This window comes from Tursiops truncatus, chromosome 8, assembly GCF_011762595.2.
Source record: "Tursiops truncatus isolate mTurTru1 chromosome 8, mTurTru1.mat.Y, whole genome shotgun sequence".
NCBI classification, from domain to species: Eukaryota; Metazoa; Chordata; class Mammalia; order Artiodactyla; family Delphinidae; genus Tursiops; species Tursiops truncatus.
The window spans coordinates 54,246,588-54,273,813 of record NC_047041.1 but is presented as its reverse complement, the minus strand read 5'-3'; the positions used below and the strand labels follow the sequence as shown (position 1 = coordinate 54,273,813).

Below are 27,226 nucleotides of genomic sequence, written 5' to 3'. Positions count from 1 at the left end.
GTTGTGTCACCTTTCACCTGTTGTGCGAGCTCTCAGATTACACCATCATTGGCACTGCTCTCAGCCCCACCTTAAATGTGGGTATGCCAGCAATCGGCCCTGGTGTCTCTCATATGTTGTTTTCACCAGGCCACCAGCATAGATCTACTGAAGTCAGGTCCTAGGATTGCAGTAATCATGGATCTGGACCCACTGTGGATGCTATGGGGGCAGCTCCAACTCTAGGCCAGCCCAACCCTCATGTGTATGTGCCCACAAAGTCTACAGCTGCTAAAGCTAGACCTGCCTTGGCTGCAGGAGCACTGATTGTCCATTCAGATGTTCTGTAGGTGCTAACTTTACAAGGCCAGTCACGGGGGTGTCAATTCATGGTTTGTGCAGCTGTGAAGAGAGATTTCAGCTTTTCTTCCTTAGTTGCATGTCCCCTGGGGCTCAGCTGTCGTTTCAGCCCCACCTCTGTGTGTGGGCCACCCACAGGGGTCTGCTCCCGAGGCTGCCCTGGAGCACATGAGTCTACCCTGGTGGCGATGGGCACGTGGGGGAGCCAGCAGTCACGGGCACAGGAGAGCTGGCCCCAGCGGGGGCCCTTCTTAGTTCCCCGGGGAGGCAGGGGCTGGAACACGGGGAGAGAGTCTGCAATGGCAGCTTTGCCCCTTACGCATCACTTAACTATGGCTCTTTGCTTCTGTGGCAGTCCAAGTTTCCTCCACAAGCATTCCCAGTTGTGGATTTCCTCACTTCCATCCCCTCAGGCTGTCTCCTCACAGCCAACAGAAGCCTTCTCCTGGGTCTGCTCTCCAAACCCCATGTTCCAGCACTCAGCCTCTGTGCACACCAGTGGACACCTGTCTCAGGCTGGGGCACACAGGGCTGTGGCACAGACCATCTGTGTAGGTTTCACTCTGTCCTGCTTGGCTGTTGGCACTCTCTTCCAATAGCCCATGAATTCCCTTGTGTCCCAATTCATGCCCCTGTCTATGAGGGGGCTTCCCCAGATGTGGGACCCTCTCCTCTCCTTCAGCTCCCCACGACCCAGGGGTGCCGTTCCCATCCCGCTTCCTCTCCTTTTCTTTTTCCCTTTTTCTTTCTTTCATCCTACCTGGTTACACGGGGATCTTTCTTGTCCTTTTAGGTATCCAAGGTCCTCTGCTAGTGTTCAGCTGGTGCTCTGTGAGAATTGTTCCATTTGTAGATGTATTCTTGATGCGTTTGTGGGGAGAGATGAATTCCACGTCCTCCTACTCCTCTGCCATCTTGCCGACCCCTTTGGATTTTATATTACTATCTATCAATGAGTTAATCAATCAATTAACCTTAATTATTTCTTCTTCTAAATGAGTATCAGTTGATTTAATCTCGCCCAAAAGAATGGGTCTCTTTTGGTTGGTCAATGCAATACAGAAACTCTGCAGGTAAGAAGTATCCAAGTTATTCCACTATATCTGGGGTGGTGTCATAATAGTAGTGTCCACCTTTTCCATGATGACTGAAACACCGAGTGTGCTCCAACCTCAAATCAAACCCTGGGTCTCTGAAGACAAAAACCAGCAGACAGACCAAAGGAGCCTTCATCTCATAAAAATGCAACAATTTATTCACGTCTTCATCAGAGTTCAATGGGCAGGAAGACAATTCTGTGGGCATAATGTGAGTCTTCACTTTTCTCTTCTGAATCACGAAAGTACCTTCCAGCCCCACAGGCTTATCTCCATAATCTTTTTCAAGAGTCTGTCTCATACAAGTCACAAAGTTAAGTTTTCCAGTTCTTCTTTTGGCTTTCATCTCAATGACCTTTCCAGGTTGGCCCCCACTGGCAAAAAGATTAGCCAGTAATGCACACCCCAAATCATGATATTCTCACTGTACTTCTCTAGTAGGCACCCTCCATCTTTAGGGTTAATACGAGCAAATGAACTTCAATACACAGGAGGTTTGTGTTCACTTTCTGTTTGAACAACTGACATAAACTCAGAATTGAATCCAAGAGTCTGAAATGGGTCTACTCCTGCTCTAAGAATAAAAGCTCTGGGAAGTTGGAGTTCTTTTGCAATCTTATTTAGGTTATAAACTTGTTTTTTGATTTACAAGAGGCAATAAGTAAGGCATACCTCCTACTTCTGCAATTCTAGTTTTCCCACAGATGCCTTTTACAGGAAAGGTAAATGGTCCTTAGTCAAATCAGGGCACTCAACTACAGAGACCTGGACATCAGCAAAGTTATCCTTTAGCACCTTCTGCAGAACTCCAACAAGCTCCTCTAGACTTGACAGCTGAAAAGAATACTCAGCGCAAGCCATCTTCCTTAGGTGTGAATGAAACAAGAGGGAAGGGGGCAGGGCACAACCTGGAATGGTGGTTTTTATTCTTCAATTTGTTAATGTGGTGTATCACACTGATTGATTTGCAGAGATTGAAAAACCCTTGCATCCCTGGGATCAATCCCACTTGATCGTGGTGTATGATCCTTGTAATGTTGGATTTGGATTGCTAGTATTTTGTTGAGGATTTTTGCATCTGTGTTCATCAGTGATATTGGACTTTTTGTGTGGTATTTTTTGAATAGTTTCAGAAAGATAGGTGTTAACTCTTCTCTAAATGTTTGATAGAATTCACTGTGAAGCTATCAGGTCCTGGACTTTTGTTTGTTGGGAGTTGTTAAATCACAGTTTCAATTTCAGTACTTCTGATTGGTCTATTCATATTTTCTGTTTCTTCCTGGTTCAGTTTTGGGAGACTGTACTTTTCTAAGAATTTGTCCATTTCTTCTAGGTCGTCCATTTTATCAGCATATAGTTGCTTGTAGTCGTCTCTTATGATCCTTTGTATTTCTGTGGTATTGCTGTAACTTCTTTTTCATTTCTAATTTTATTGAGACCTCTCCCTCTTTTCCTTGATGAGTCTGGCTAATGGTTTATCAATTTTTTATCTTCTCAAAGAACCATCTTTTTGTTTCATCGATCTTTTCTGCTATTTTTTTCATCTCCATTTCGTTTATTTCTGCTCTGATCTTTATGATTTCTTTGCTTCTACTAACTTTGGGTTTTGTTTGTTCTTCTTTCTCTAGTTGCTTTAGGTGTAGTTTAGGTTGTTTATTTGAGACTTTTCTTGTTTCCTGAGGTAAGATTGTGTTGCTTTAAACTTCTCTCTTAGAAAAGTTTTTGCTGCATCCCACAGGGTTTGGATCATCATGTTTTCATTTTCATTTGTCTCTAGGAATTTTTTGATTTCCTCTTTGATTTCTTCAGTGATCCATTGGTTGTTTAGTAGCATATTGTTTAGCCTCCACGTGTTTGTGTTTTTTACAGTTTTTTCCTTGTAATTGATTTCTAATCTCATAGCATTGTGGTCAGAAAAGATGCTTGATATGATTTCAGTTTTCTTAAATTTATCAAGGCTTTATGGCGCAGCATGTGATCTATCCTGGAGAATGTTCCATGGGCACTTGAGATAAATATGTATTCTGCTGCTTTTGGTTGGAATGCTATATAAATATCAATTAAGTCCACCTGGTCTGATGTATCATTTAAGGCCTGTGTTTCCTTATTGATTTTCTGTCTGGATGATCTGTCCATTGATATAAGTGGGGTGTTAAAGTCCTACACTATTATTGTGTTACCGTTGGTTCCTCCTTTTATGGCTGTTAGCATTTGCCCTATATATTGAAGTGCTCCTGTGTTAGGTGCATATATATTTACAGTTGTTTTATCTTCTTCTTGGATTGCTCCCTTGATCATTATGTAGTGCCTACCTTTGTCTCTTGTAACTGTCTGTCTTTATTTTACAGTCTATTTTGTCTGATATGGATATTGCTACTCCACCTTTCTTTCGATTTCCATTTGCATGGAATATCTTTTTCCATCCCCTCACTTTCAGTCTGTATGTGTCCCTAGATCTGAAGGGGGTCTCTTGTTGACAGCATATATATGGGTCTTGTTTTTGTATCCATTCAGCTAGTGTATGTCTTTTGGTTCATTTGCATTTAAGGTAATTTGATTCATTTGCATTTAAGGTAATTACTGATATGTATGTTCTTATTGACGTTTTGTTAATTGTTTTGGGATTGTTTTGTAGTTCTCTCTTCTTCCCTTCCTCTTTTTTGCTCTTTTGATTTGATGACTAGTGTTGTGTTTGGATTCTTTTTTGTGGGTATCTCTATTGTAGAGTTTTGGTTTGTGGTTACCAGGAGGTTTTGATATAGCTGTCTATATATATACAAGATTGTTTTAAGTTGTTGGTCTCTTAATTTCAAATGTGTTTCCAACATCCTGCATTTGTACCCTCTTCTCACCATTGCTGATTTTGTTAACATATTTGTGTGTGGATGGTTTCCCACCTTTACTGTATGTTTGCCTTTATCAGTGAGCTCTCCCATTTGTAATTTTCTTACTTCTAGTTGTGGGCTTTTCTTCTCTACCTAGAGAAGTTCCTTTAGCATTTGTTGTAAAGCTGGTTTGGTGGTGCTGAATTCTCTTAGCTTTTGCTTGTCTGTAAAGCTTTTGATTTCTCCATCAAATCTGAGTGAGAGCCTTGCTGCGTAGAGTATTCTTGGTTGTAGTTTTTTCCCTTTCATCATTTTAAATATATCGTGCCACTCCCTTCTGGTCTGCTGACGACTCAGCTGATAACGTTATGGGGATTCCCTTGTATGTTATTTGTTGCTTTTCCCTTGCTGCTTTTAATATTTTCTTTTTGTCTTCAATTTTTGTCAGTTTGATTAATATGTATGTCAGCGTGTTCCTCCTGGGGTTTATCCTGTATGGGATTCTCTGCACTTCTTGGATTGGGTGACTGTTTCCTTTCCCATGTTAGAGAAGTTTTCAGCTATTATCTCTTCAAATATTTTCTCAGGTCCTTTCTCTCTCTCTTCTCCTTCTGGGACCCCTGTAATGTGATTGTTGGTGCGTTTAACATTGTCCCAGAGGTCTCTTAAACTGTTCTCATTTCTTTTTCTTTTCTTTTTTTAAATAAATTAATTTTATTTATTTATTTTTGGCTGTGTTGGGTCTTCGTTGCTGTGCGCAGGCTTTTCTCTGGTTGAGGTGAGCAGGGGTTACTCTTCGTTGTGGCGCTCGGGCTTCTCATTGTGGTGGTTTCTCTTGTGGAGCATGGGCTCTAGGCACACAGGTTTCAGTAGTTGTGGCACATGGGCTTAGTTGCTCCGTGGCATGTGGCATCTTCCTGGACCAGGGCTCAAACCCGTGTCCACTGCATTGGCAGGTGGATTTTTTTTTTTTTTTTGCGGTATGCAGGCCTCTCACTGTTGTGGCCTCTCCCGTTGTGGAGCACAGGCTCCGGATGCGCAGGCTCAGCAACCATGGCTCACGGGCCTAGCCACTCCGCAGCATGTGGGATCTTCCCGGACTGGGGCACAAACCCGTGTCCCATGCATCGGCAGGCGGACTTTCAACCACTCTGCCACCAGGGGAGCCCAGGCAGGTGGATTCTTAACCACTGTGCCACCAGGGAAGCCCTGTCCTCATTTCTTTTCTCTTTATTCTGTTCTGTGGCAGTGATTTCCACCACTCTGTCTTCCAGCTCACTTACCCTTTCTTCTGCCTCATTTATTCTGCTATTGATTCCTTGTAGAGTATTTTTCATTTAAGTTTTTGTATTGTTCACCTCTGTTTTTGTTCTTTAGTTCTTCTAGGTCTTTGTTAAACATTTCTTTTACCTTCTCAATCTTTGCCTCCATTCTTTTTCCGACATCTTGGATCATCTTTACCATCATTACTCTGAATTCTTTTTCAGGTAGATTGCCTATCTCCACTTCACTTAGTTGTTCTTCTGGGGTTTTATCTTGTTCCTTCATCTAGAACATATTCCTCTGCTGTCTCATTTTGTCTAACTTTCTGTGTTTATGGTCCCACAACCTGCAGAATTTTAGTTCCTCTTGCTTCTGGCGTCTGCCGCCTGATGCATGAGGCTCGTCTAAGAGGCTTCCTGGTGGGAGGGACTGGTTCCTGCCCACTGGTAGGTGGAGCTGGGTGTTGTCCCTCTGGTGATCAGGGCCATGTCCAGGGGTGTGTTTACAGGCAGCTGTGGGCTCAGGAAGACTTTAAGCATCCTGTCTGCTGATGATTGGGGCTGTGTTCCTGGCCTTCTGGTTGTTCAGCCTGAGATGTCCCAGCATTAGAGCCTTCGAGCTGTAGGGTGGGCCAGGTCTTAGTGTCAAAATGGCAGCCTCCAGGACAGCTCATGCCAATGAGTACCCTGTACCTCCACCACAAGTGTCTTTGTTTCCACAGTGAGCCACAACCACCCCCTGTCTCCCCAGGAGACCCTCTAAGACCTGCAGGTAGGTCTGGCCCAGGCTCCTGTGGAGTCACTACTTTGCCCTGGGTCCCAGTGCATGTGAACTCTTGTGTGTGCCCTCCAAGACTGCAGTCTCTCTCTCCCCCAGTCCTGTGGAGTTCCTGTGATCAAGCCCAGCTGGCCTTCAAAGCCAAATGCTCCAGGGGCTCCTCTTCCCTTTGCCAGACGCCCAGACTGGGGAGCCTGACATGGGACTCAGAACTCTCACTCCTTTGAGAGAACTTCTGTGATATGATTATTTTCCAGTTTGTGGGTTGCCCACCTGGCTGGCATGGGGTTTGATTGTATTGAGAATGCACCCCTCCTACTGTCTTGTTGTGGCTTCTTCTCTGTCTTTGGAAGTAGAATATCTTTTTTGTTAGGTTCCAGTGCTTTTTTGTCGATGGTTGTTCAGCAGTTAGTTGTGATTTTGGTGTTTTTGTGAGAGGAAGTGAGCTCAGGTCCTTCCACTCCACCATCTTGTCTGGCATCTTGCTGTATTGTTAGTTAGTCTAGAAACTCTGCTCTAAAGGAGTAAGAGATCCACTCGTTTAGACCACAGTTTACAAACGTGTATCCTTTTATCTCCTGAGGACAGGATTGATGTGGTTGCTTTGTTTTTGATGGTGATGATGGTTTTCATGACACTTATGGTTCTGTTGGTTATTATGATGGAGGAATAAGGATGGAGATGATGGAAATGAGGGATGATGGTGGAGGTAGTGATGGTGTAGGTGGTGGTGAAGGTAGTGATGATGATGATGGTGCTGCTGATGGTGGTGTTGGTGTTGGTAATGGTGGTGATGATAATAGTGGTGGTTTTGGTGTTGGCGAGCTGATATTCAAGGAGAATGTATTAGTACAGCCGTATCAGTTTCTAAATTTCCAAACTACTTTGAACTAGTTGGAAAACATCTACTGCCTTCAAGGTGCACAAGACCCTTTCCCTATTGCCCCTGCTGCCATAGCCCTGGGGAGCCCCAGGCAGGCATCACTGGGGCTGCCATGCACCAGCCTCAGACAGAAAAGGGGCAAATGCTCAGTGCCCATCTGGCTCTCTGCAACCTCTGCATTATGACTCACTGGTTGTTCAATGCCTTGACTGTCCCCAGGGGGTGTAGTGATGGTGATGGAGGTAGTGATGCACCCCGTTCCTCTGATAGTCTCCAGCGGTACCCAGGTCCCCCATTCTCCAGGGCAGGCCTTTCTCATCAGGCTGAGAAGGTAGTGGCTGACCCATTACCAATGGGCTGGCTGGTCCCCCTGGGTCAGCTCATGTGCCCCTGGGCAGAGTCCAGCTCTGTGCTGGTGCTGAGGAAACCCAGGAGCAGGTGAGTGTGGTCCTGCCCTTGGGGTGCTCATGGCTCCACCAAGCAGACAGGAGGTCCTGGTGAGTCAGGGAGAGCACAGGGTCCCAATGGCAAGGGTCTGAAAGTGACAGGATGCAGGGCCTGGGGGCTTTGGTGGCCCGGAATGGCTTCCCAGAGCGTGTGTGAAGGAGATCTCCCCACACCTAGGAGGATGACTTGGCCGAGCTGGCCTCCCAGCAGTACTTTGTGGACTACGGCTCTGAGATGATCCTGGAGCGCCTCCTGAACCTCGTGCCCACCTACATCCCTGACCGCGAGATCACGCCCCTGAGGACGCTGGAGAAGTGGGCCCAGCTGGCCATTGCTGCCCACAAGAAGGTCAGAGGGCTGGGGCTGTGAAGGAGGGGCTTTCTGATGACCTGGCTGAAGGGTAAGGACCTGAGAAATCAAAGAGGCCACAGCTCTTACCTGACATCTGTCTGTCCATGGGGCTGGGAGGACAGGATGGCACCCTTGACCTCCTGGCTCCCAGCAGCCTTTCTCCACCATGGATATCAGTTCACTTGTGTTTTCTGCCCTCTACTCTACACTGGGCGCCAGGGACACAGAGATGGATCAAATCTAGCCCCATGGCCTCATGAGGGAAACCATGGGTCCATGGGCACTGGGGGTCCCAGCTCCTGGCCTCCCACCAAAGCTTATTAGTGCTGCAGCTCAGGAGAGTTGGTGCATGCTGGAGGAGCTTCTAGGAAGTGCACCTCCTTTCCCCTAAAAGAGCTCTGGCCCAACTTCCTGCCTGGGGAATTTGAGGTACTGGCCCCCTCTGCCTCTTGTTTAAGGCCCCAGGCCCATAACCAGCCCTGAGTAGCTCCCTTCTAAGCTAAGAGACCCGCCCCAAGTAGAGCAGGGGTGCCCTGGTTGGGGTGGGGGACCCTGGCTGCTGGAGGGGACCCATGGGCCTCCCCATCTCCAGGCCCTGGTTGTATAAGAGCAGAATCCTCTTTGCACACAAGTTGCCAAGGGCTCCAAGATCAGTGTGTCTCAACCCCTACGCCACGTGGCCTCTTCCCTAACCCAGGAGCCCCATGTGTCTCCCCCTGAGCTCTTTGCCTCCCCTTGAGCTGCCCACAAGTCTCCACCTGTACCCGAATGCTCCCTGCACCCCCTGTGCTTCTAGGCCTGGCTCACCCCCGAGGACCTCCCTGTCCTCAGCCCCCTCCAGAAGAGATGCATGTACTCCCTCCCCCACTCTCTGTCCTTGGCCACCTCCTCTCCCTCACCCCTCACACTTGGTTAGCTGCTGAAGCCCGTCCATTCCACCTGCCAGCAGCTCCAGCCTCCGTCCCCACCTCCACTCCTCTGCCTTCCCTGGGTCCTCGGTGTGCGCGGCCAACGTGCATGTGGCACCTGGCATGTTCTGGGTTGGGTGCCATCACTCATGAATTCCCTTTGTTCTGGGTGCTTGCCATGTGCTGGGCACTGCACCAGGCCCTGGAGACACAGCTGCGAGTACAACAGATGTGCCCTCTGCCCTCTCAGAGCCCATGACCGAGCTCGTGTGTCTCCCCCTGGACTGTAGTGCCCTGGCCTGTGCGTTCCAGAGCCCTGGCCCCGGCCTCTTGTAGAGTGGACAGGTCCGAATTAGCATGATTATTAGGGTCAGAGGAGTAAAAACATTTTATTTTGAAATAATTTCAAACTTACGAAAAAGTTGCAAGTTAAAAAGCTAGGCCTGCTGTGTACAGTATGCACTTCACCTAGACTCACCAGATGTTAACATTGTCCCACATTTACTTTTATTTTCTCTGCACACATACATGTTATTATTTTTTCTGAGCCATCTGAGATTAGGTTGGAGATGCTGAGCCCCTTATCCCTGAATACTCACAGCTCTTGGGATGGCATTGCTTCTGGGCCCTCTTCGTGCATGGAAATGTGACAGCACAGGGGCTGGCACACACACGTCTTTATCTATGTTTGTGTTCATAGATGATAAAAACCATGAGTTCATTCTGATCCCTCCAATTCTACTCCAATACCACCAAGTTCTTATTAAAGCTCGGCAGAATATTTTTAGATAATAAAACATGCGTGCATTAATTTCTTGCCAGGAGCACTGCATTATTCCCCCATCTGCTTGCCCACTCCAGGCTCCAACCCTTCTCTACCCTGCAATCTTCCTAACTCCCAAGTTTACCTGTCAGTTTCCACTAAGAGACCAGCCTCACAGTGGTGGCCTCGCCCATGGTTCTCTGTGACCTGGCTCCTACTCACCGGTTTCCCACTCCCTCTTCTTGGTCAGGCCTGGCACCCCCCCCGGCCCCATCCTTAGCCACTCATGTTCCTGTTCCCCAAACTCCTTCCCTGATCCCTGCCCTTGTGCCTTGCACATGCGCCGGCTGGGATTGTGGGCTTTCTTGTCACTCTGCTGAATCGGGAGCTCCCTGAGGGGGGGACCCATGTTCCTCTAGCAAGTGCTCACCGCTGTTGATGGAATCGGAGGAAGATGGAGTGACGGGGAGGCTGTGGGCTGGGGGGGGTGGGGTGAGGCCATGGTGTGCACGAGGACACGGTGGCCTGGGGCCCACTTCTGACGTGCAGACAGGGACGTTTGATTTCCAGGCAGAGCTTGTGCCAAGTCTCTTATCCCCTGTCCCCTGTCTGTGCCCCTCCAGGGGATTTATGCCCAGAGGAGAACTGATGCCCAGAAGGTCAAAGAGGATGTGGTCAACTATGCCCGCTTCAAGTGGCCCTTGCTCTTCTCCAGGTTTTACGAAGCCTACAAGTTCTCAGGTACCCCTCAGCCCACCTGCCTCCCATCCCTCCCTCGATGGCTCTGGTCCGTGACAGAGGGAGGGGGATGGCCTGAGCCAGACTCCCCAGTCAGCCAGCCTCCTGCCCGCAGGGCTGCCTGGCCTCCAAGTGAGTGTGCTGAGTGGGTCCTGCCTCCCTGCAGCCCAGTAGGGCTCCGTGGCACATAGTAGGTACTCAGCAACACACTGGGTCAAACAATTGACTGAGTATTGTGATCATTAAAGCACCTACTGTGTACAGAAGAGGGTGGCCCAGAGCAGAGGCTGGGCCGAACCCGTGAAGCTGAGAGTAGATGCAGCCGACAGACCTGTCCTGGCCACTTGCTTAGCCAACCTCGGGCCACCGGTACCAGGCACCTGCTCCATGCCAGGCCCTGTGCTGGTGGTGGCTTCACAGAACCACCAAATATCAGGTTCGAGGGAACGTTGGGGCTCAGTTTGTCTGACTCCTCCCCGTATCCCACCATACCGCAGGGCAGGGACTTGTCCCAAGCTGCACAGACCAGTGGCAGGAACGCGGCTCCAACCCAGTTCCTTAATCCAACACTCTCTTCCCGCCGCACCTGGGGTTTCGGCTCGTAGGGAGGTTGTGTTCTCCGAGCCTCAGTTTCCACATCTGTAAAATGGACATCAACATACCCCACCCTGGCCACCTCCCTGGTGGTTATGAGGATCGAGAAGGGCTGGGTCCGGCAGCGGGCAGGTGCCCTCTCAGTGCCTCTGTCTCTGCCCCAGGCCCCAGCCTCCCCAAGAACGACGTCATCGTGGCCGTCAACTGGACGGGCGTCTACTTCGTGGACGAGCAGGAGCAGGTGCTTCTGGAGCTGTCCTTCCCCGAGATCATGGCCGTGTCCAGCAGTAGGTTAGTCCAGCCCCCACCCCCCGCGTCAGTGCAGGGCGGGGACTTGTCCAAAGCCGCATGAAGACCAGTGGCAGGGATGGGACTCAAACCCAGGGTCCTGATTCAGCACTTTCTGAAGTGAGGAGGGGCAGATGGAGACACAGGCAGACACACAGGGAAGGAGAGAGCTCCCGGGGCTTTTCTGCGGGTCATGGGGGCCTTTGAAGGAAACCTAACAGAGGACATCACCGAGGTGCAGAGACACGCAGTGGCTGTCCTGGTCGCATGTGACCGAGCAGTATGTGCTGCACCCTGCAGACCCCTCAGGCATCTTCCTCCCTATAGGGTGTGGGGGGGGGGCGGGTATTTACAGCACATTCGTGGCTGTTCTGAGATGGGCACGGGTGGTTAGGACAGTCAGGGACAGTCGAGCGTGTACAAAAAGCTGGCCTGAGATTCAGGGCTCCGTGTGGGACTCACCTCCCATTTAGAGATGATGGGACTCAGCCCTCATCTCTAAAATGGAGGTCTTTCCATCAGTACAGTGGTGAGGAATACATGCAATAATTGATAGGAGAGCTCTTTGTAAACTGAGAAGTGCAGTGCACATGGGAGCAACGTTGGGAGTGGGTCCTGGAATGGACTGGCATTCCCAGCAGTGCCTCCTCCCCGCATCTGGGGCTTGTAGGAGTGTCTCTGGGCTGTGTCCGATGTGGGCAGGGGTTGGGTCATGTCCAGCTCTGACCAGGCACATGGGATGCAGTGGTGACAAGATAGTCCTTGTCCTCTTGCAGCTTCACTTGAGAGGGGAGATGGGCATCGAATAAGCCATTGTAAAGTAGGGGCCAGTGTGCTGAGGGCTATGGGAAGGCAGGGAGGGCTTCCTGGAGGCGGTGGTTTCTAGGCTGAGCCCTAAAGGGTGAGTGGGAATTAGACAACAAAGGGGAAGTGAGCTCCCCCTGCAGGCCTCCCAGGACCATGTGTGACTTTGGCCTGGCCGTGGCTGACTCAGGCTGAGCTGTGGCTGCCTGGGCCCCATCTCACCCTGGCTGGGCCGGCCTCTTTCTGGCTGGGCCACATCTGACTGGGCTGGCCTTGGTCTCCTTCAGGGAGTGCCGTGTCTCGCTCTCGCTGGGCTGCTCTGACCTGGGCTGTGCTGCATCTCACTCGGGCTGGGCAGGAGTGACCCCGACAGGGCCCTGTTCTCCGTGTTGGTCCTGCAGGGGAGCGAAACTGGTAGCCCCCAGCTTTACGCTGGCCACCATCAAGGGGGATGAGTACACCTTCACCTCCAGCAATGCTGAGGACATCCGTGACCTGGTGGTCACCTTCCTGGAGGGGCTCCGAAAGAGGTCTAAGTATGTGGTGGCCCTGCAGGACAACCCCAGCCCTGGTGAGTGGCTCCTGGCACGAGATGCCAGTCCCCGGGGTCAGGGTGTTAGGCAGATTACGTGCCCTGGCCTTGGCCTGGCATTCAGGATCACTAGAGCCTGTTACCCATTCTTCCCCAGAAACCTTCGTTTCCAGCTGGACCAAATAGCTCAACCCTGTGCCTTCGATCTGTGCCCTGTGGGGAACCTTCCTCCCTCTGGTCTTAAATACCTATTACTTGCCAACTTCTCCAAATGAGATCAGGGGTTCCTCCTCAGTGTTCCCCCAATACCCACCATCTTCAAATGATGACAGTGGTAACAACTATGGACCGTGCATCCCCGGGCCTTTGAGGTCCCGAGCAGAGCGTGAGAAAGAGACGAAATGAACCCAGCCCTGCCCTCAGTGGGGAGGGGGTGGGAGCAGACAGTGCCCATCCCTGTGATAGTGCAGTGACCCGGGAAGCCCAGAGGCTGTGGGAGCCTGGGGTTCGGGGAGGACGTATGTGTGAACAGAACGTTTGGGGCAGAGAGAACCGAGCAGAGGCTGGAGAGGGCAGGTGTGTCTGGGAACTGCGGGTAGTTTGTTTCGGCTGGAATGGGTGAGGTGAGGCGGGAGGGGCAAAAAGTGAGGCAGAAGACGTCAGGAAGGCCATCTGCCAGCAACAGGCCTGTAGCGTGTCGAGGAGTGTGGGATTCCTTTTAGGGCAGTGGGGAGCCACGGAAGGCTTCTGAGCTGGGAAGGGGCCCCCTCCGACGGCTATCTGTGTTGGGGGTTGTGCAAGGTAGAGGCAGAGCGGCTGCTGAGCAGATACGGGACAGGGCCTCAGTTCCAGTGGGAAGGAGAGGCTTACGGGTCATCAACCCCAAGAGAGGTGTTCCAACCCAGCCTGTCTCTCTGCCCCCATGTGGCCCTGCTCACCCATGCCTTCCAGCGGGCGAGGAGTCAGGCTTCCTCAGCTTTGCCAAGGGGGACCTCATCATCCTGGACCATGACACAGGAGAGCAGGTCATGAACTCAGGCTGGGCCAATGGCATCAATGAGAGGACCAAGCAGCGTGGGGACTTCCCCACCGACTGCGTGTATGTCATGCCCACTGTCACCATGCCACCGCGGGAGATTGTGGTACGTGGCCCGGGGTGGGGCAGATGCATGGGAGGCTCCCCTGGCCCCTCCCCTGGCCCCTCCTTGTCTTCCTCCCACATAAAATGGAGTGAGGGATTACAGTAGATTCATGCTTTGCAGCTTCTGTGAAGATGATCTGGGGGTCTTATGGGACCATAAACTGAAAGTTGGGGGCAACTATCCAATGTATGCCAGGTGGAGAGGGACCTAGAAATTGCATCAGAGGAGGAACTGCCCAGGGGTAGGGGATCAGAGAAGAGTGGCCTAGGGGATGGGGACGGGGGTAGGGGCTTGCACTGTCCAGAAAGGCAGTGAGGGCAGAGATGGGAAGTGAGGCCCTGCTTCCTCCGGAGCCCCTTGAGCCAGCACTGAGGACTCGGAGCCCAGCTTTCCAGGCAGCTCCGGAGCCAGGCTCTGTTGACGGGGCAGTTCTCACACTACATCCGCTGCCTTGTCCAGGCTTTCTGACAGACCCAACTTAGTTCAGACACAGGGCACCAAGGGAAGGGTCCTAAGGCCAGCATGATGGAGGCAGTGGTAACGTCAGATCCCCCAGGAGGAAAGGTGTTCCCAGGGTCAGAATGGGGCACAGGGCCCACCCCCAGACCCACTTAAGAAGGCTCTGGGCTTTACCATGTTGATCCAGGGACCCGGGGTAGAGATCCAGGGGCGCCTGACCTCAGCTCCCCGTCTCTCGGTCTCTAGGCCCTGGTCACCATGACCCCCGACCAGAGGCAGGACGTTATCCGGCTCTTGCAGCTGCGAACGGCAGAGCCTGAGGTGCGCGCCAAGCCCTACACGCTGGAGGAATTTTCCTACGACTACTTCAGGTGATGGGGGAAGGGGAGAGAGGGCCCCAGGACAGGGAGCTGCAGGCTTCTGCTACTCTCTGGTCTGCGTGCTGGGGTTGCTTTGTGGTGTCCCCGTCTGTGAGCAGTGCCCAGGTCAGAGGGAACCAGAGGGCAGTTTCAGTCCATCGAGATGACGCTTCTCATGTTGTGTCGTCTTATCCTTCCTTCATTTAAGATACTGTGACTGCGCCCACCCTAGGTGGAGTCCTGGGCACTCCTGACTCAAGGCTGTACCTGCCTCACCGATTCACAGTCCTGGTGGGGAGACAGGCATGAGACCAGGCGGCTGTTATTCTGTGCGCCCAGTGTTCGGATGGAGATGCTGGGTCGGGGTGGAGATGGAGGCTTCGTGGAGGAAGTGGTGTCTGAGCTAAGCTGGGGCGGGGTGAGCCGGGTGGAGGAGCGCCACAGCTGGAGCAGAGCGAGCAGAGAGAAGCAGGCGCGAGCAGGCCGGGGAGGCGGGCAGGGCTGCCGGGGCCCAGCCAGCCTTGTTAGTATCTCCGTCTGTCGTCTGTCGGCTGAGAAAGTAAGGCCCCCCGCAGGGCTGGTGACTCATCCCAGGTCACACGGAGCAGCAGGGAAGCCGGTTCCCTCTGCTCCGCTTCCTACTCGGGGCGGGCGGGATGGGGCTGGAGTCTCACAACCTGGCCGTCAGTGCGGACTGTCCCGTGCTGTGCAGGCCCCCACCCAAGCACACGCTGAGCCGCGTGATGGTGTCCAAGGCCCGCGGCAAGGACCGGCTGTGGAGCCACACGCGGGAGCCGCTCAAGCAGGCGCTGCTGAAGAAGATCCTGGGCAGCGAGGAGCTCTCGCAGGAGGCCTGCATGGCCTTCATCGATATCCGCACCCTCAGGGCTGGGGGGGGCACGGAGGGTCAGGCAGGGGCCACGGGGAGGGGGCGCCTAGGGCAGGGGAGGGCTGGGCTGGGCCTGGCCTCTAGGGTTTTCGTCTAGTTACTTCCTTCCTTCTGAGGGGCCCAGCTGGGGCCTGGGCAGATGTGGGGGGATGCTGACGGAGCGGCTCCCTCTGTGTGCCCGGCACCTTACAGCGTGCAGGGGGCTGCCTCACCCGTTGTCTCCTCACACCCTGTCACTTGGTTGACAGATGTATATCGTGCCATGTGCTGGGCCAGGCGTGGAGACACGGCGGTGAGCAGACCCAGTCCCTAGCCTCATGGTGCTCATAGTTGAGAGTGGAGATGTGCTGATCGGTGTCAGTGCTGTGATGGGACCCGACAGCACATTGACCTGACTTGGCCTTGGAGGGGGGCAGGGAGGACTTCCTGGAGGAAGTGATATCTAGGCTGGAGACTGGGTAGGCCTTGGCCAAAGGGGAGATAGGTGGGAATGTTTTTGACAGAGGGAGCAGCATGTATAAAGGCCCTGAGGCAAAACAGAGCAGGGCTGTTTCAAGGGCAGAAATTAACTCAGCACAGCTAGAGGCTAGAGTTCAAGAAGGGAATCCCAAGATGTGGGCTGATGGATGAAAGTTTCCCAAGGCCTGTTAAGAAGCTTGGACTGTGTCCTGCGGTGCAGCCATGGGGAGCCACTGGGGCAGGGGGTGGCATGGTTAGATCTGTGATTTGGAAAGTTTATTCTGGTTGCTGTGAGGACTCTGGTAGTGGGGCTGGGGCCTGGAGCACGATGGCCAGTGAGGAGGTGGCCAGAGGAGTTGAGGGGAGAGGGTGGGCAGTGGGCATGGAGAGCAGTGTGGGCAGATTATGCCCATTTCCTGGGTGAGTAGCCTGAGGCCCAGGGCCACACGATCAGGGGTGGCAGACCCCGTTGGAGAGTGTGGCCGCCTGCCTCCCGGGCCATTGTTCCCCGATTGGCCACAGCCTTCCTTGACAGCTCCCCACCCGTGCTCAAGTACATGGGTGACTACCCGTCCAAGAGGATGCGCTCCGTCAATGAGCTCACAGACCAGATCTTCGAGGGTGCCCTGAAGGCTGAGCCCCTCAAGGACGAGGTGTACGTGCAGATCCTGAAGCAGCTGACCGACAACCACATCAGGTAAGCCGGGATGGTGGGAGGGTGAGGGGCAGGCCCCCCCAGTGCTAACAGCTGAAGGTAATCGTAAAGGTCCTCCTCCCACTGGGAGCTCACTCCCTGCCGAGGCAGCAGCTGGCTCTGCCTGGAACAGTCCTTCTTCACTCAGAGCAGGAAGCCGTCCTCAGGCCCCCTCATGTCCTAGCTCTCCCTCAAGGCCCAAGGAAGAGGGTCAAGAACCGAGAGGTGGTGGCTGCGCCCTGAGTCTGTCCTCCCCGCAAGCTGAACAGCCCCAGCTCCTCCTCATTTCCTGCTGCTCTCTGCCTCCTCTGGATACCCCTCCCTAGCCCAGATGCCACTGTCGCCTACAGGTGCATCTCATGAGCACTTGTCCCACCCCTGGCTCAGGCTGAGCTGGCTGTCAGAAGCTCTGGCTAAAAACTCTCATGGGGGCTTCCCTGGTGGCGCAGTGGTTGAGAGTCCGCCTGCCGATGCAGGGGACGCGGGTTCGTGCCCCGGTCTGGGAGGATCGCACATGCCGCGGAGCGGCTGGGCCCGTGAGCCATGGCCGCTGAGCCTGCGCGTCCGGAGCCTGTGCTCCGCAACGGGAGAGGCCACAACAGAGGCCCGTGTACCGCAAAAAAAAAAAAAAAAAAACTCTCATGGGCTGGGGGTGTTGGACCCCAGAGGGTGTCACCGCCTCCCTGATGGCCCAGACCATGGCAGGAGGGGGAAGTCAGGCACATGCTCATCCCAGAGCCTGAGAGAAGCCGCACCCTCTCCCTTTATTCCCAGACTTCCAACTCCCTCCCCAGCTTTGTCACTCTCTACATCTCTTACACAAGTCTACCATTGGACCGTGCGTCAGATCTTTTCGCACATTCTGTGCCCACAGCCAGGAAAACCTTTCTTCTCCTTTGCATATCAGAATTTGCCTCAGTCTTCAAAGCCTAGATCAAATGCCACCTCCTCCTAGAAGCCCTCCAGGCTTCCCTCCTGCCAGACCGAAGGAGCTCAGAGTAGTGCCTGAGGGAGTCCTGGGGCTGGTCTAACGTAGTGCTACTCAAATAATAGACGAGTTAAAGAGCTGCTGCCATAATGTAAATCACACACTGCTTCCGTCATAGGAAAGTCTAAGAAAAAGAAAATCTTAGCCAGAGTGCTTGGTGACACAGCTGACACAAGCACCTTACCTCCACTTGACTAGTAAGCGTGCGGCCTGGGGTGGGGTTGGCAGACCAGACTTTGAGTAGCACTAATGGGATCAGGCTGTCGGGGGGTGTGGGTCCGTGTTGGTCCTCAGACAGGGGTGGGGGTGAGGGCAGGCATGTGTTGCCGTGTGAGGAGCTGAGGCGTACTGGCCCGCGGTCGCCCTGCTGGACACCACACCTCTTCCTGCAGGTATAGTGAGGAGCGGGGCTGGGAGCTGCTCTGGCTGTGCACAGGGCTCTTCCCGCCCAGCAACATCCTCCTGCCGCATGTGCAGCGCTTCCTGCAGTCCCGCAAGCACTGCCCACTCGCCATCGACTGCCTGCAGCGGCTCCAGAAAGCCCTGAGGTACAGCAGGGGCTGCAAGGGGCAGAGGGGGCAGTGGGCATAGTGCGTGGCGGCAGGCACTGGGATGGGCTTCCGGCCACCCTGGCTTGTGAGACGAGTCCCTTGGGGATGCTGAGGTCCTGACCCATCTTTGGGGTTGGGACCCATCTTCGGGGTCCCACAGCTGCCAGGTTGACAAAGGTGGCAGTGCCCAGTACCCATTCTGGACAGTTTGAGAGTCTGGTTGCTCAGAAAGTTATTTTCTCATACCTTCAAGTCTGCTGGGGAGGCAGACACCTGGGTCGCACTCCACAGTCTGCAAAGCCCACCTGTACCCTTTGCTTCGTTCGGTCCCCTCCACATCCCTATCTGGTGGGCACCACGATCACCTCATTTGACAGATGAGGAACTAGAGGCTTGAGAATTTGTCGCCTGGTAGGAAGTGGTGGCTGGGGATTAGGACTGGGTTTGCCTGTCTCCAAACTGCTCTCTGCTCCCCATGGCCCCAGGAATCTGCTGCCTCCTGACTTGCCCCCCTTCCCCCTCCCCGGCTGGTTTTCAGAAACGGGTCCCGGAAGTACCCCCCGCACCTGGTGGAGGTGGAGGCCATCCAGCACAAAACCACCCAGATTTTCCACAAGGTCTACTTTCCCGATGACACAGACGAGGTGAGGGACTCTGGCTTCTTGGTCTGTGGGTGCCCCTGAAGGACCAGGCTCCCTCGGGGACACGGGGCAGCCCTGATGTCTCTTCCCCACCACCCCCACCTTTGCCCCCATCCTCCTGCCCCTCAGTGGAGTCGGGGCTCAGTCAAGAGGCCACAGACTCCTCGGGTCAGGAGCCCTTGGGTTCCTGGTTCAGCCTCTCACTTCCTTGATCAGCTTCCTTGAGAAGCTCACCCCTCCCTCTCTCTGAGGAGCCTCTGCTTGGAGAAACGTGCTTTCTCCCTCTGAGCTGAGCTCTGTGTTGATGTCATCTCCGATGCCAGCTCTGTTCCTGGGCACAGGCCTGCTCCGCAGCCCAAGACCTCCCCCATTGCCCCGAGCCCACTCTCCTGCAGACTAACACTTCCTTCCTTCTCACCTGACCTGAGTGTGAGTCCCCTCCACCGCGGTCCCCTGGGCAAAAGTCCTATTTGTCTTCTTGTCATGCCGGCTCCTGATCTACACCCCCTGCTCCATCCCAGCACAGCATCTCATTCAGATAAACAAGACCAACAGTGAAATTTTCGGTTTGAAAAGCAGTTTAAAAACTTGTCTAGACTAGAGACTCAGAAATACCACTAGGGGATTCTAGTCACAAGGACAGAAAAACTTCCTAAAATCTTTTCCTGTCCCCTATGGAGGGTTACATGGAGCACCCCCCGCCCCTCAAATTGCACTCCTCCCTCATCCGGGCTTCCCCAGACCCTCCCATCCCTCTCAAGCCCAGTCTGGGCTGCTTCCCGGCTCTTGACTCCTCACCCTTTCTGGAGTTTGCTTTCTCCTTCCTCCAGTTTCTCTCCTTCCAATCACCCTGTCCCTCCTGTGCTCCCTTGGCCTCTGCCATCACTCATGCTTGTACAGCTGGGCCAAGGCTTAGTCCCGCTTGAAGGGTTGGGAAGGGCACGATCTGGGAAGACCCAGACAGGAGTTGCTTCTCCTTCTTTTGAAAACAATTTATCTTTAATTGAAGTTTAGTTGATGTACAATATTATATGAGTGTCAGCTGTACAACAGTGATTCACAAATTTTAACGGTGGTGTTCCAGTTATAATTATTATAAAATATTGGCTATATTCCCTGTGTTGTACAGTATATCCTTGTAGTTTGTTTATTTTATACAGAGTAGGTTTTATACTTCTTCCTTGTCTTAAGCATGGTGCCCAGCTCTGGGGAAGCCCCCTCAGGAGGAGGGTGTCTTGCATGGGAGGGGGCTCTGTTCAGCTGGGGGCACAGCCACAGGGATGCGAGAGGCCCTGGGAGAGGCCCTGCCAGAGGCAAGCGAGTGCTCCCCCGCCACCCCTTCCCCCAGGCCTTCGAGGTGGAGTCCAGCACCAAGGCCAAGGACTTCTGCCAGAACATCGCTGCCCGGCTGCTCCTCAAGTCCTCCGAGGGATTCAGCCTCTTTGTCAAAATTGCAGATAAGGTGGGTTGGGGGGGCACTGATTGCTTATCTGCCTGCTCTTGGTCTGTCTCATGGGAAATTTGCTGGCGCCCTGGGAGCTCATGGGGCAGCGGGGGTGGGGACAGAGACAGGAGGAGGGACGGGGAGAGGAAGAGGCCCTCTTGCACACGGCATCTGATTGTGCCCGTCTCTTTCTTACATCCCCGCAATGGCCCCCTTACGTGCAGCAGCTATGCCTACATCTCTCTCCTCTGAGGCATTGCACAGCCTGGCCACAGACCTCCTGGGAGCACTCTGTGCTCTGGACACACTAGGCTCCTCGCCCTGCCCCAATACACATGTACTTTCCAGAGTTGATTTGACTGGTCCCTCAGCTGCCAGGCTGAGGTCAGTTCACCTCTGAAAAAGCCCTTGAAGGGAGGATGACCATCCCCACCTAATAGACCACAAAACCTGGACTCAGAAGTGTTAAGTGACTTATCTCAGGTCACACAGCAGGGACTCAGATCCAGGTAGGGCTGACTCTGAAGCGCAGGCCCCTGCCTTCACCCCACATTGCCCCCCGCCCCATTTATGTCCATGGGAGTCAAAGGCCCAGCTTGAAAGCCCCTTCCCATGGGGGGGCTTCCCTGACCCTTGCAGGCAGGTCAGGTGCTCTCTCCTGTCACTCACCCACAGTTCCCTGTGCATCCATGTCTGTCTCCTCACTTCATGTCTGTCCCTGTGCCAGACACTGTGACCAGAGGTGATCTCAGTGAGGTCCTGGACCCAGCGGAGCTTAGAGCCTGTGGGAGGAGCAGGACACGGATACCAGAGAATGTCCAAAGCAGGGACTGGGCCCCTTTCTCGGCCTTTTTTCCAGGGTCCTAGAGCAGCAATCAGTGACTCTTTGCTGAATGACTGAAGGGAGTCACTGTCACTGGACAGAGACACTCAACAGGCACAGTCGGGGCAAGATGGGGTTGATACTTGGCCCCCTTGGCTGCGAGCAGGAGTTCTTCTGGAGAAGGGGCTGCCGGGGAGGCCTTGGGTGGTAACGTCAGAAAACTCAGTATTGCTCCAATTAAAATGATTGCACTAGCATGGCCATGTCCCTAGGTCATCAGCGTTCCTGAGAATGACTTCTTCTTCGACTTTGTACGACACCTGACCGACTGGATAAAGAAAGCACGGCCCGTCAAGGATGGTAACGTGAGGCTGAGCCCTGGGATCATCCGAGGCCTGGGGCCAGCAGGTCCTGGCTCGGGGCCACACCTGAGGCCCACCTGGGTGGGGCCCGAGTCCGGCCTTCCTCCAGGGCTGGTGCTGGGATCTTCTGGGTGACCGACTGCCCTCTGCCACAGGAATCGTGCCCTCGCTCACCTACCAAGTGTTCTTCATGAAGAAGCTGTGGACCACCACGGTGCCAGGGAAGGACCCCATGGCCGATTCCATCTTCCACTATTACCAGGTGAGCTGCCCAGAGCCTCTCTGCTGTGGTTGCCTGCTGTCCTTGCCAGGGGAGGGGCAGCAGCATGGACTGGAAGCCATTCCTGCTGGGGTCTCCGGAGGTGGCCCAACCTCACATCCTTCTCCTTTCCAACCCTCCAGCCCTCGGGCTGAGCTCTCAGGCCCTTCCCTTGGTGAGGGGCTATGCTCTGGATTTGGGATTCTGCTGGTACACCTGCGTCTGTAGACGTTTTCCAGCAGGGCATGGGCCTGCGGGAAGCCAGCAGGTGGCTCCCAGGCTGAGCCTCTATCGTGTGTCTGGCAGCTTGTACTCGTTCTGTCCTCCCAACAACCCGCAAGAAGGAGTTATGTTGTTCCCATTTCACAGAGGAACACTCAGATCAAGTGATGTAATTAGGATCACAGGGCTGATGGAACTGGGGTTGGATTCCAGGTCTTCATGACTGCAGACTCAGTGGTCTCTTCCGAGGTGGCCGTTTACCGTTCTGTGGGACAGACAGACCAGGATGCTGGGAGGGGCGCCAGTGGTGGGGAAGGCAGCTGCCCTGGTAGAGAGACCCATGGCCTGCGAGCCAGAAGGGCCGCCTTCCTTCAAACCCAGGATCTTCCTCTCCCCTTTCCCCTTTGCCCCATGTTGCCCGTTTAGCAAGTGGCACCGTTAACTACCAGCTCCCCCAAAGCAGAAACCTGAGTCAGCGTGGACCTCTCCCATGTCCCAAATCACTCACCTGAAGACTTTACCTCCCGAACATCTCTTATCTCTGAAACGCATTCACGTCTCTCCATCACCGCCTCCACCAACTTGGGTCGGTCCACCATCTTCTCTCATCGGGAAGAAGCCCATAACCTTCTCTCTGATCTCCTCCATCTATCTGCCTTTTTAAATCTGCAAAGCGCTGAATCTGTGGCATAATGCTGTTTCCCCGTACTATGCCTTCCCCCCTTGGGGAGCAGTGTCAGCTGAGGTTGGGGAAGCAGGTGGGCCCAAATGTGGGGTAAAGTAGTAGACCCGGCCTCATGGGGGGGGGTGGGGGGTGCTTAAGGGAAGGAGCCCACTTCCTCCAGGTGCCTCCACTGCCTGTGACCCGCTCTGTCTCTGGCAGGAGTTGCCCAAGTATCTCCGAGGCTACCACAAGTGCACGCGGGAGGAAGTGCTGCAGCTGGGGGCACTCATCTACAGGGCCAAGTTTGAGGAGGACAAGTCCTACTTCCCCAGTATCCCCAAGCTTCTACGGGAGCTGGTGCCCCAGGACCTCATCCGGCAGATCTCGCCTGACGACTGGAAGCGGGTGACCGTGGGGGAGACAGTGGGAATAGGGGCCCCCTGAATGGTTCTCTGGGTACCCCAGGGTCAAGGGGGCAGGTGCTGGACAGCAGCCCAGGGAAGTATCTCTTGTGGCCCCTGTAAATTCAGCCGGCCACTTGGCAGTAATTTGCCCTGTCCTGGTTACCATGGTGACCGGATTTTAATTGATACTGTTTGGCCTGCTTGCTTTGGGGAGGGAAGGGCTGTCAGGAGTCCATTAACTGGTATAAGTGGGGAGGCTTCATAGCCTCCAGGGCCCATGGCAGCTGCTGACAGTGCAGATGGGGCAGGAGCGGCAGGGGAGAGGACTCTGACCCCCCGCTCCCCCTGCAGTCCATCGTCGCCTATTTCAACAAGCACGCAGGGAAGTCCAAGGAGGACGCCAAGCTGGCCTTCCTGAAGCTCATCTTCAAGTGGCCCACCTTCGGCTCAGCCTTCTTCGAGGTGAAGGTATGCCGTGGGTGCGTGCTTCTCAGGACGAGGGGGAACCAGATGGCACAGAGACTCCTCCCCATGGCTCTGGGAAACTGCAGTGGCCTCTGCCACCTGCCTGGCAAGGAAAGGAGGAAATGGCCCAGCTAGGTGTCTCGGCTAAGTACTGGGCCCTGGGTTTAGTCCTGGGACACTGAGGGGCCATTATCTCAGCCTGGCAGGGGAGGCAGATGTGTACAAAGGCCAGAGTAATGCAGGACGATCTGCACCGTGACAGTGGGGTGGCAGAGCCTGGGAGGCCCAACCAGACGGCAGAGGCTGAGGTGGCTTCCTGGAGGAGGCAACGTTGAGCTTTCTAGGGAGACCCTGAGGGGAGGGTTCCTGGCAGACGGCCTGGCACGAGCAAAGACCCAGAGGTGTGAGAGCTCAGGCCTGGGCAGGAAGTGCGAGTGGGTGAGTGTGGATGGGCGAGGGTGTGAGGCGAGCAGACTGCGGTAAGCAGCAGGTTGGCGAGCAGGAGAGGCCGGTAGGGTTCCTCCTGCAGGTGGTGCCCAGCCTGGACGGTTTTGCACAGGGATGATTGATGGGGCCAGAGCCCACTCTGACTTCAGGGTGGGGGTGGATCTGAGGGGCAGGACCAGAGGCAGGAGAATGGTGAAGTGGCTGGGGCGAGGGGATAGGTCAGGATGGAGAGGGGGGAATGGCCTTGCTACACACTGAGGAGAGGGCCCCTTTGAGAAGCCTGGCTGTGCAACGAAGAGAGCCTGGAGGCAGGTGTAGGGTTCAAGGAGGCTTTTTAAAGATGAGGGGCTTTAGGGCTGAGAGGGAGCAATAGCAGGGACTCCTAGAGAAGCAGGACAGAAGGGCTGAAACTGCTGCCGGGCTGGTTGGGGGCCCGTGAAGGGATTTGGGGTAGCTCTGGGGGCCCAGCAGAGGTATTGCTAGAAACCACGAGGTCGTGGAGCACCAGTGCACCCCTGGCATCACGCAGGCAGCAGGAGAGGTAGACTCAAGCCCAGCTGGGGGCGGCTCCTGGGGGCGGCTCCCCACCTGATGTCTCTGGCTTTTTTTTTTTTTTTTTAACTAGCAAACTACGGAGCCAAACTTCCCTGAGATTCTCCTAATCGCCATCAACAAGTATGGGGTCAGCCTCATTGATCCCAGAACCAAGGTGAGCAGCGACAGGGAAGAGGAGGCGGGTGGGCTTCTCTGTTTGCACTTCTACCAAAGGCCCCCAGACTCAAACCCCGAGAGGCCCTATCAGCCACCACCATCCTCGCTTCATCCACCCACCTGGCCACACATCTTGAGAAGCACCATGTTTGCTGCGTCTACTTCCTTACCTCTCATCTCTCCATCAAAACTGCTGAGTTACTAACAAAGCCCTCGCTACGAAATCCCATCACTCTAGTGCTTGGCCTTTCAGCGTCACTGGATACTTCCTCCCAGAATGCTCTCTGTCCACACTGGTCAGGGTGGGAGGCTCTACTGGGGTAACTGCTGCTCAGGTCTGTGGGCCTGAGCAGTTCCTACCGAGGGGGCCAGGAGACAAGTCCTACCACTGACACAGGAGGGTACAACGGGGGCTGTTGGCGAAGGGGGCAACAACCACCATCTTCCCCGTGGCTCCATGTGCCCACGTTCCTGGTTTTCCTCATGTCTCCCTTGGTCTCCCTCTCAGGCACTTCTCTCCACAGCCCACACACTGTGTTCCCCCAGCCTGTGTCTTCTTGTCTCCCCCCTCCAACTCCGCTGGACCATCTCATCTGTGACCACAGTTTCAGTTCCTTCAGGCTCTCAGATTTCCAGTTCCGGGCCCCATACATACACCTGACGGCCTCTTGTCCCACCAGCCGGCCCCACCCAAGGCCTGGAGGGGGAAGGCATCTGCTTCCCACAGCAGCTCCACAGCACAGCTGGACTCTTCCCTTTGCCCCTTTTCTCGTCTGAGAGTCTGGGGTCCTTCGCATGGGTGGTGTCTGGGCTGGAGCTGAGGAGAGTGAGGCCGGACGGTCCAGGCCGTGCAGCTTCAGACACTCTCTGCTCCCCTAGGACATCCTGACCACTCACCCCTTCACCAAGATCTCCAACTGGAGCAGCGGCAACACCTACTTCCACATCACCATCGGGAACCTGGTGCGCGGGAGCAAACTTCTCTGTGAGACGTCACTGGTGAGAGCTCTTCCTTCCAGGCCTGGCGGGCTCCCCTGCCTCAACTGCAGCTTCAATTGAGGGACCCACAAATTAGCACCTTAATGTGAGGTCGCAACAGCTTAGAGCCCTAGATGTCTGGCTGGATGAATCCAACCCTTCAGCTGTGTGGCTGGGGAGACTTAAGTAAGTCCAGAGCAGGGGGCAGGATCTGCCTTTGTCCGGGCTTCTGTCCACTGCAGTTTGCTGGGAGCAGTGTCCTGGGTCTGAGTGGGCGGCCGTGTCCTACATCTGTTTATCTTCTTGCTGCTGTTTCCAGGGCTACAAGATGGATGACCTCCTGACTTCCTATATTAGCCAGATGCTCACGGCCATGAGCAAACAGCGGAGCTCCAGAAGCGGCAAGTGAACAGTGGGGAGGTGGCGCTGGCTCTGTACCTGCCTCTAGGCAGCAGCCGGCTCAGGACCATCAGCTACCTCTGCAGCCAGGGGAAGACCTTTGCCCTCGAGGCAGGGAGGCTGGGCCGGCTGGCCACCACTGACCGTACCATCGTGGCCTCTGAGCCTTCTTCCGGTGCAGCGGCCTCGCCGGGATGCAGAACTCCCCTCCACCCCTGAAGCCCCCGGTTGGTTCTAGTCCTGGCTTGCTGTGGCCTTCCCAGTTGTAAAACCCTGTGCTCCTTGGATGCCGTTCTTAGCTCAGACTAGCCCTACTATGTGACCTCTTTTGACTTTCTGTGCACCACCAGGAAAGGTAACCAAGAGGACTACCTAGTTCTTCATGCTGGGAACAACCAACCAAGATTGTTCTGAAGCCTAAGGGACTGGCTTCATTCCCCTAAGTCCAGGAGCCTCAGCTGGGGTGAGGGAGACAGACCACTTTTATATATTACAGTGTGAGTGAGTGCTGAGCCCCTGCTCGAGGCTCCCCTGATCACCTCAGGCATAAAGCATGTGTTCCATCTTCTGGCCCTGTAGTGTCTTTGCTGGGGGAGGGGCAGGGTGTGGGGCCAGGACAGGGCCCTTTGGGGGAGTGGCCTATAGAACTGTCTCCTTGTTCTGGGTCTGGGGGTTGGTTGGGGGTGCTTAAAGGACTAGCTGAGCCTGGGGCAGGCTGAGGGGATGCTGCCCTGGGAGGTGGTGACCTCAGTGTGGATGAGCTGGAGATCCAGAGGGGGGAACCAGCTTCTGGGCCTTACCTAGGGCCAGTGGATCAAGAGTGGCCCTTGCGTCCTGCCAGAAACATCTCCTTGGCTCATCAAGAAACCTCCAAGAACCTCAGGAACCACGCTGCCTTGGGATGAATGCTTACGTCCAGTAGGTGCCTGTAAATTATTACTTTGTGACCAGGATGGAACATACAAGTTTGGACAGGACCTGGGCAGGTCCGGGGGTGGGGGATTCAGACAGGGAAGGTGTGATCTGGGGGTGGGCATCCTTCTGGGCTGTGGCTGGGATGAGCGCCTAGAGAAATGACAGGGGAGAGGTTGGCATGTTTGTGATCTGTCCTCAAGGCCCCCCGTGGTACTTCAGCACAGCCAGCCCAGCTCCACTTGCCCTCACACACTCAAGGGTCTGGGGTCACCTGCATGTAGGTGACAAACCACTCCACAGGGAGTGCTATTCCTGCTCTCTCCAGATGCCTGTGTGGGAGGT

At 54.4% G+C, this 27,226-nt stretch overlaps 1 protein-coding gene, 1 long non-coding RNA gene and 1 pseudogene across 4 annotated transcripts in view; 1 reads left to right on the top strand and 2 right to left on the bottom strand.

Moving 5' to 3' along the window:
• MYO7A (myosin VIIA) overlaps window positions 1–26,534 on the top strand; it is an 86,990-nt gene extending 60,456 nt beyond the window's left edge. Inside the window, exons 30-47 of one of the 2 annotated variants that reach the window (XM_073808402.1) lie at window positions 7,809–7,979; window positions 10,277–10,394; window positions 11,150–11,276; window positions 12,365–12,648; window positions 13,561–13,751; window positions 14,457–14,581; window positions 15,282–15,439; window positions 16,461–16,614; window positions 17,992–18,147; window positions 18,689–18,794; window positions 20,140–20,253; window positions 21,331–21,418; window positions 21,576–21,682; window positions 22,785–22,970; window positions 23,321–23,437; window positions 24,507–24,590; window positions 25,472–25,591; window positions 25,890–26,534. In XM_073808402.1, coding sequence (XP_073664503.1) covers window positions 7,809–7,979; window positions 10,277–10,394; window positions 11,150–11,276; window positions 12,365–12,648; window positions 13,561–13,751; window positions 14,457–14,581; window positions 15,282–15,439; window positions 16,461–16,614; window positions 17,992–18,147; window positions 18,689–18,794; window positions 20,140–20,253; window positions 21,331–21,418; window positions 21,576–21,682; window positions 22,785–22,970; window positions 23,321–23,437; window positions 24,507–24,590; window positions 25,472–25,591; window positions 25,890–25,979 — 2,496 coding nt within the window. In that variant the 3' untranslated portion in view covers window positions 25,980–26,534. The remainder of the gene's footprint in view (window positions 1–7,808; window positions 7,980–10,276; window positions 10,395–11,149; window positions 11,277–12,364; window positions 12,649–13,560; window positions 13,752–14,456; window positions 14,582–15,281; window positions 15,440–16,460; window positions 16,615–17,991; window positions 18,148–18,688; window positions 18,795–20,139; window positions 20,254–21,330; window positions 21,419–21,575; window positions 21,683–22,784; window positions 22,971–23,320; window positions 23,438–24,506; window positions 24,591–25,471; window positions 25,592–25,889) is intronic. The other variant, XM_033862206.2, reaches the window with a different exon arrangement.
• On the bottom strand, window positions 1,351–2,297 carry LOC101323414 (ester hydrolase C11orf54 homolog; annotated as a pseudogene).
• Window positions 21,677–27,226, bottom strand: part of LOC117313405 (uncharacterized) — a 44,293-nt gene continuing 38,743 nt past the window's right edge. The window contains exons 4-5 of one of the 2 annotated variants that reach the window (XR_012333398.1): window positions 22,410–27,034; window positions 21,677–22,166 (exon numbers count right to left, since the gene is read on the bottom strand). This is a non-coding gene — a long non-coding RNA (uncharacterized lncRNA). Of the gene's footprint in view, window positions 22,167–22,409; window positions 27,035–27,226 lie in introns of those variants that run through there. The other variant, XR_004527874.2, reaches the window with a different exon arrangement.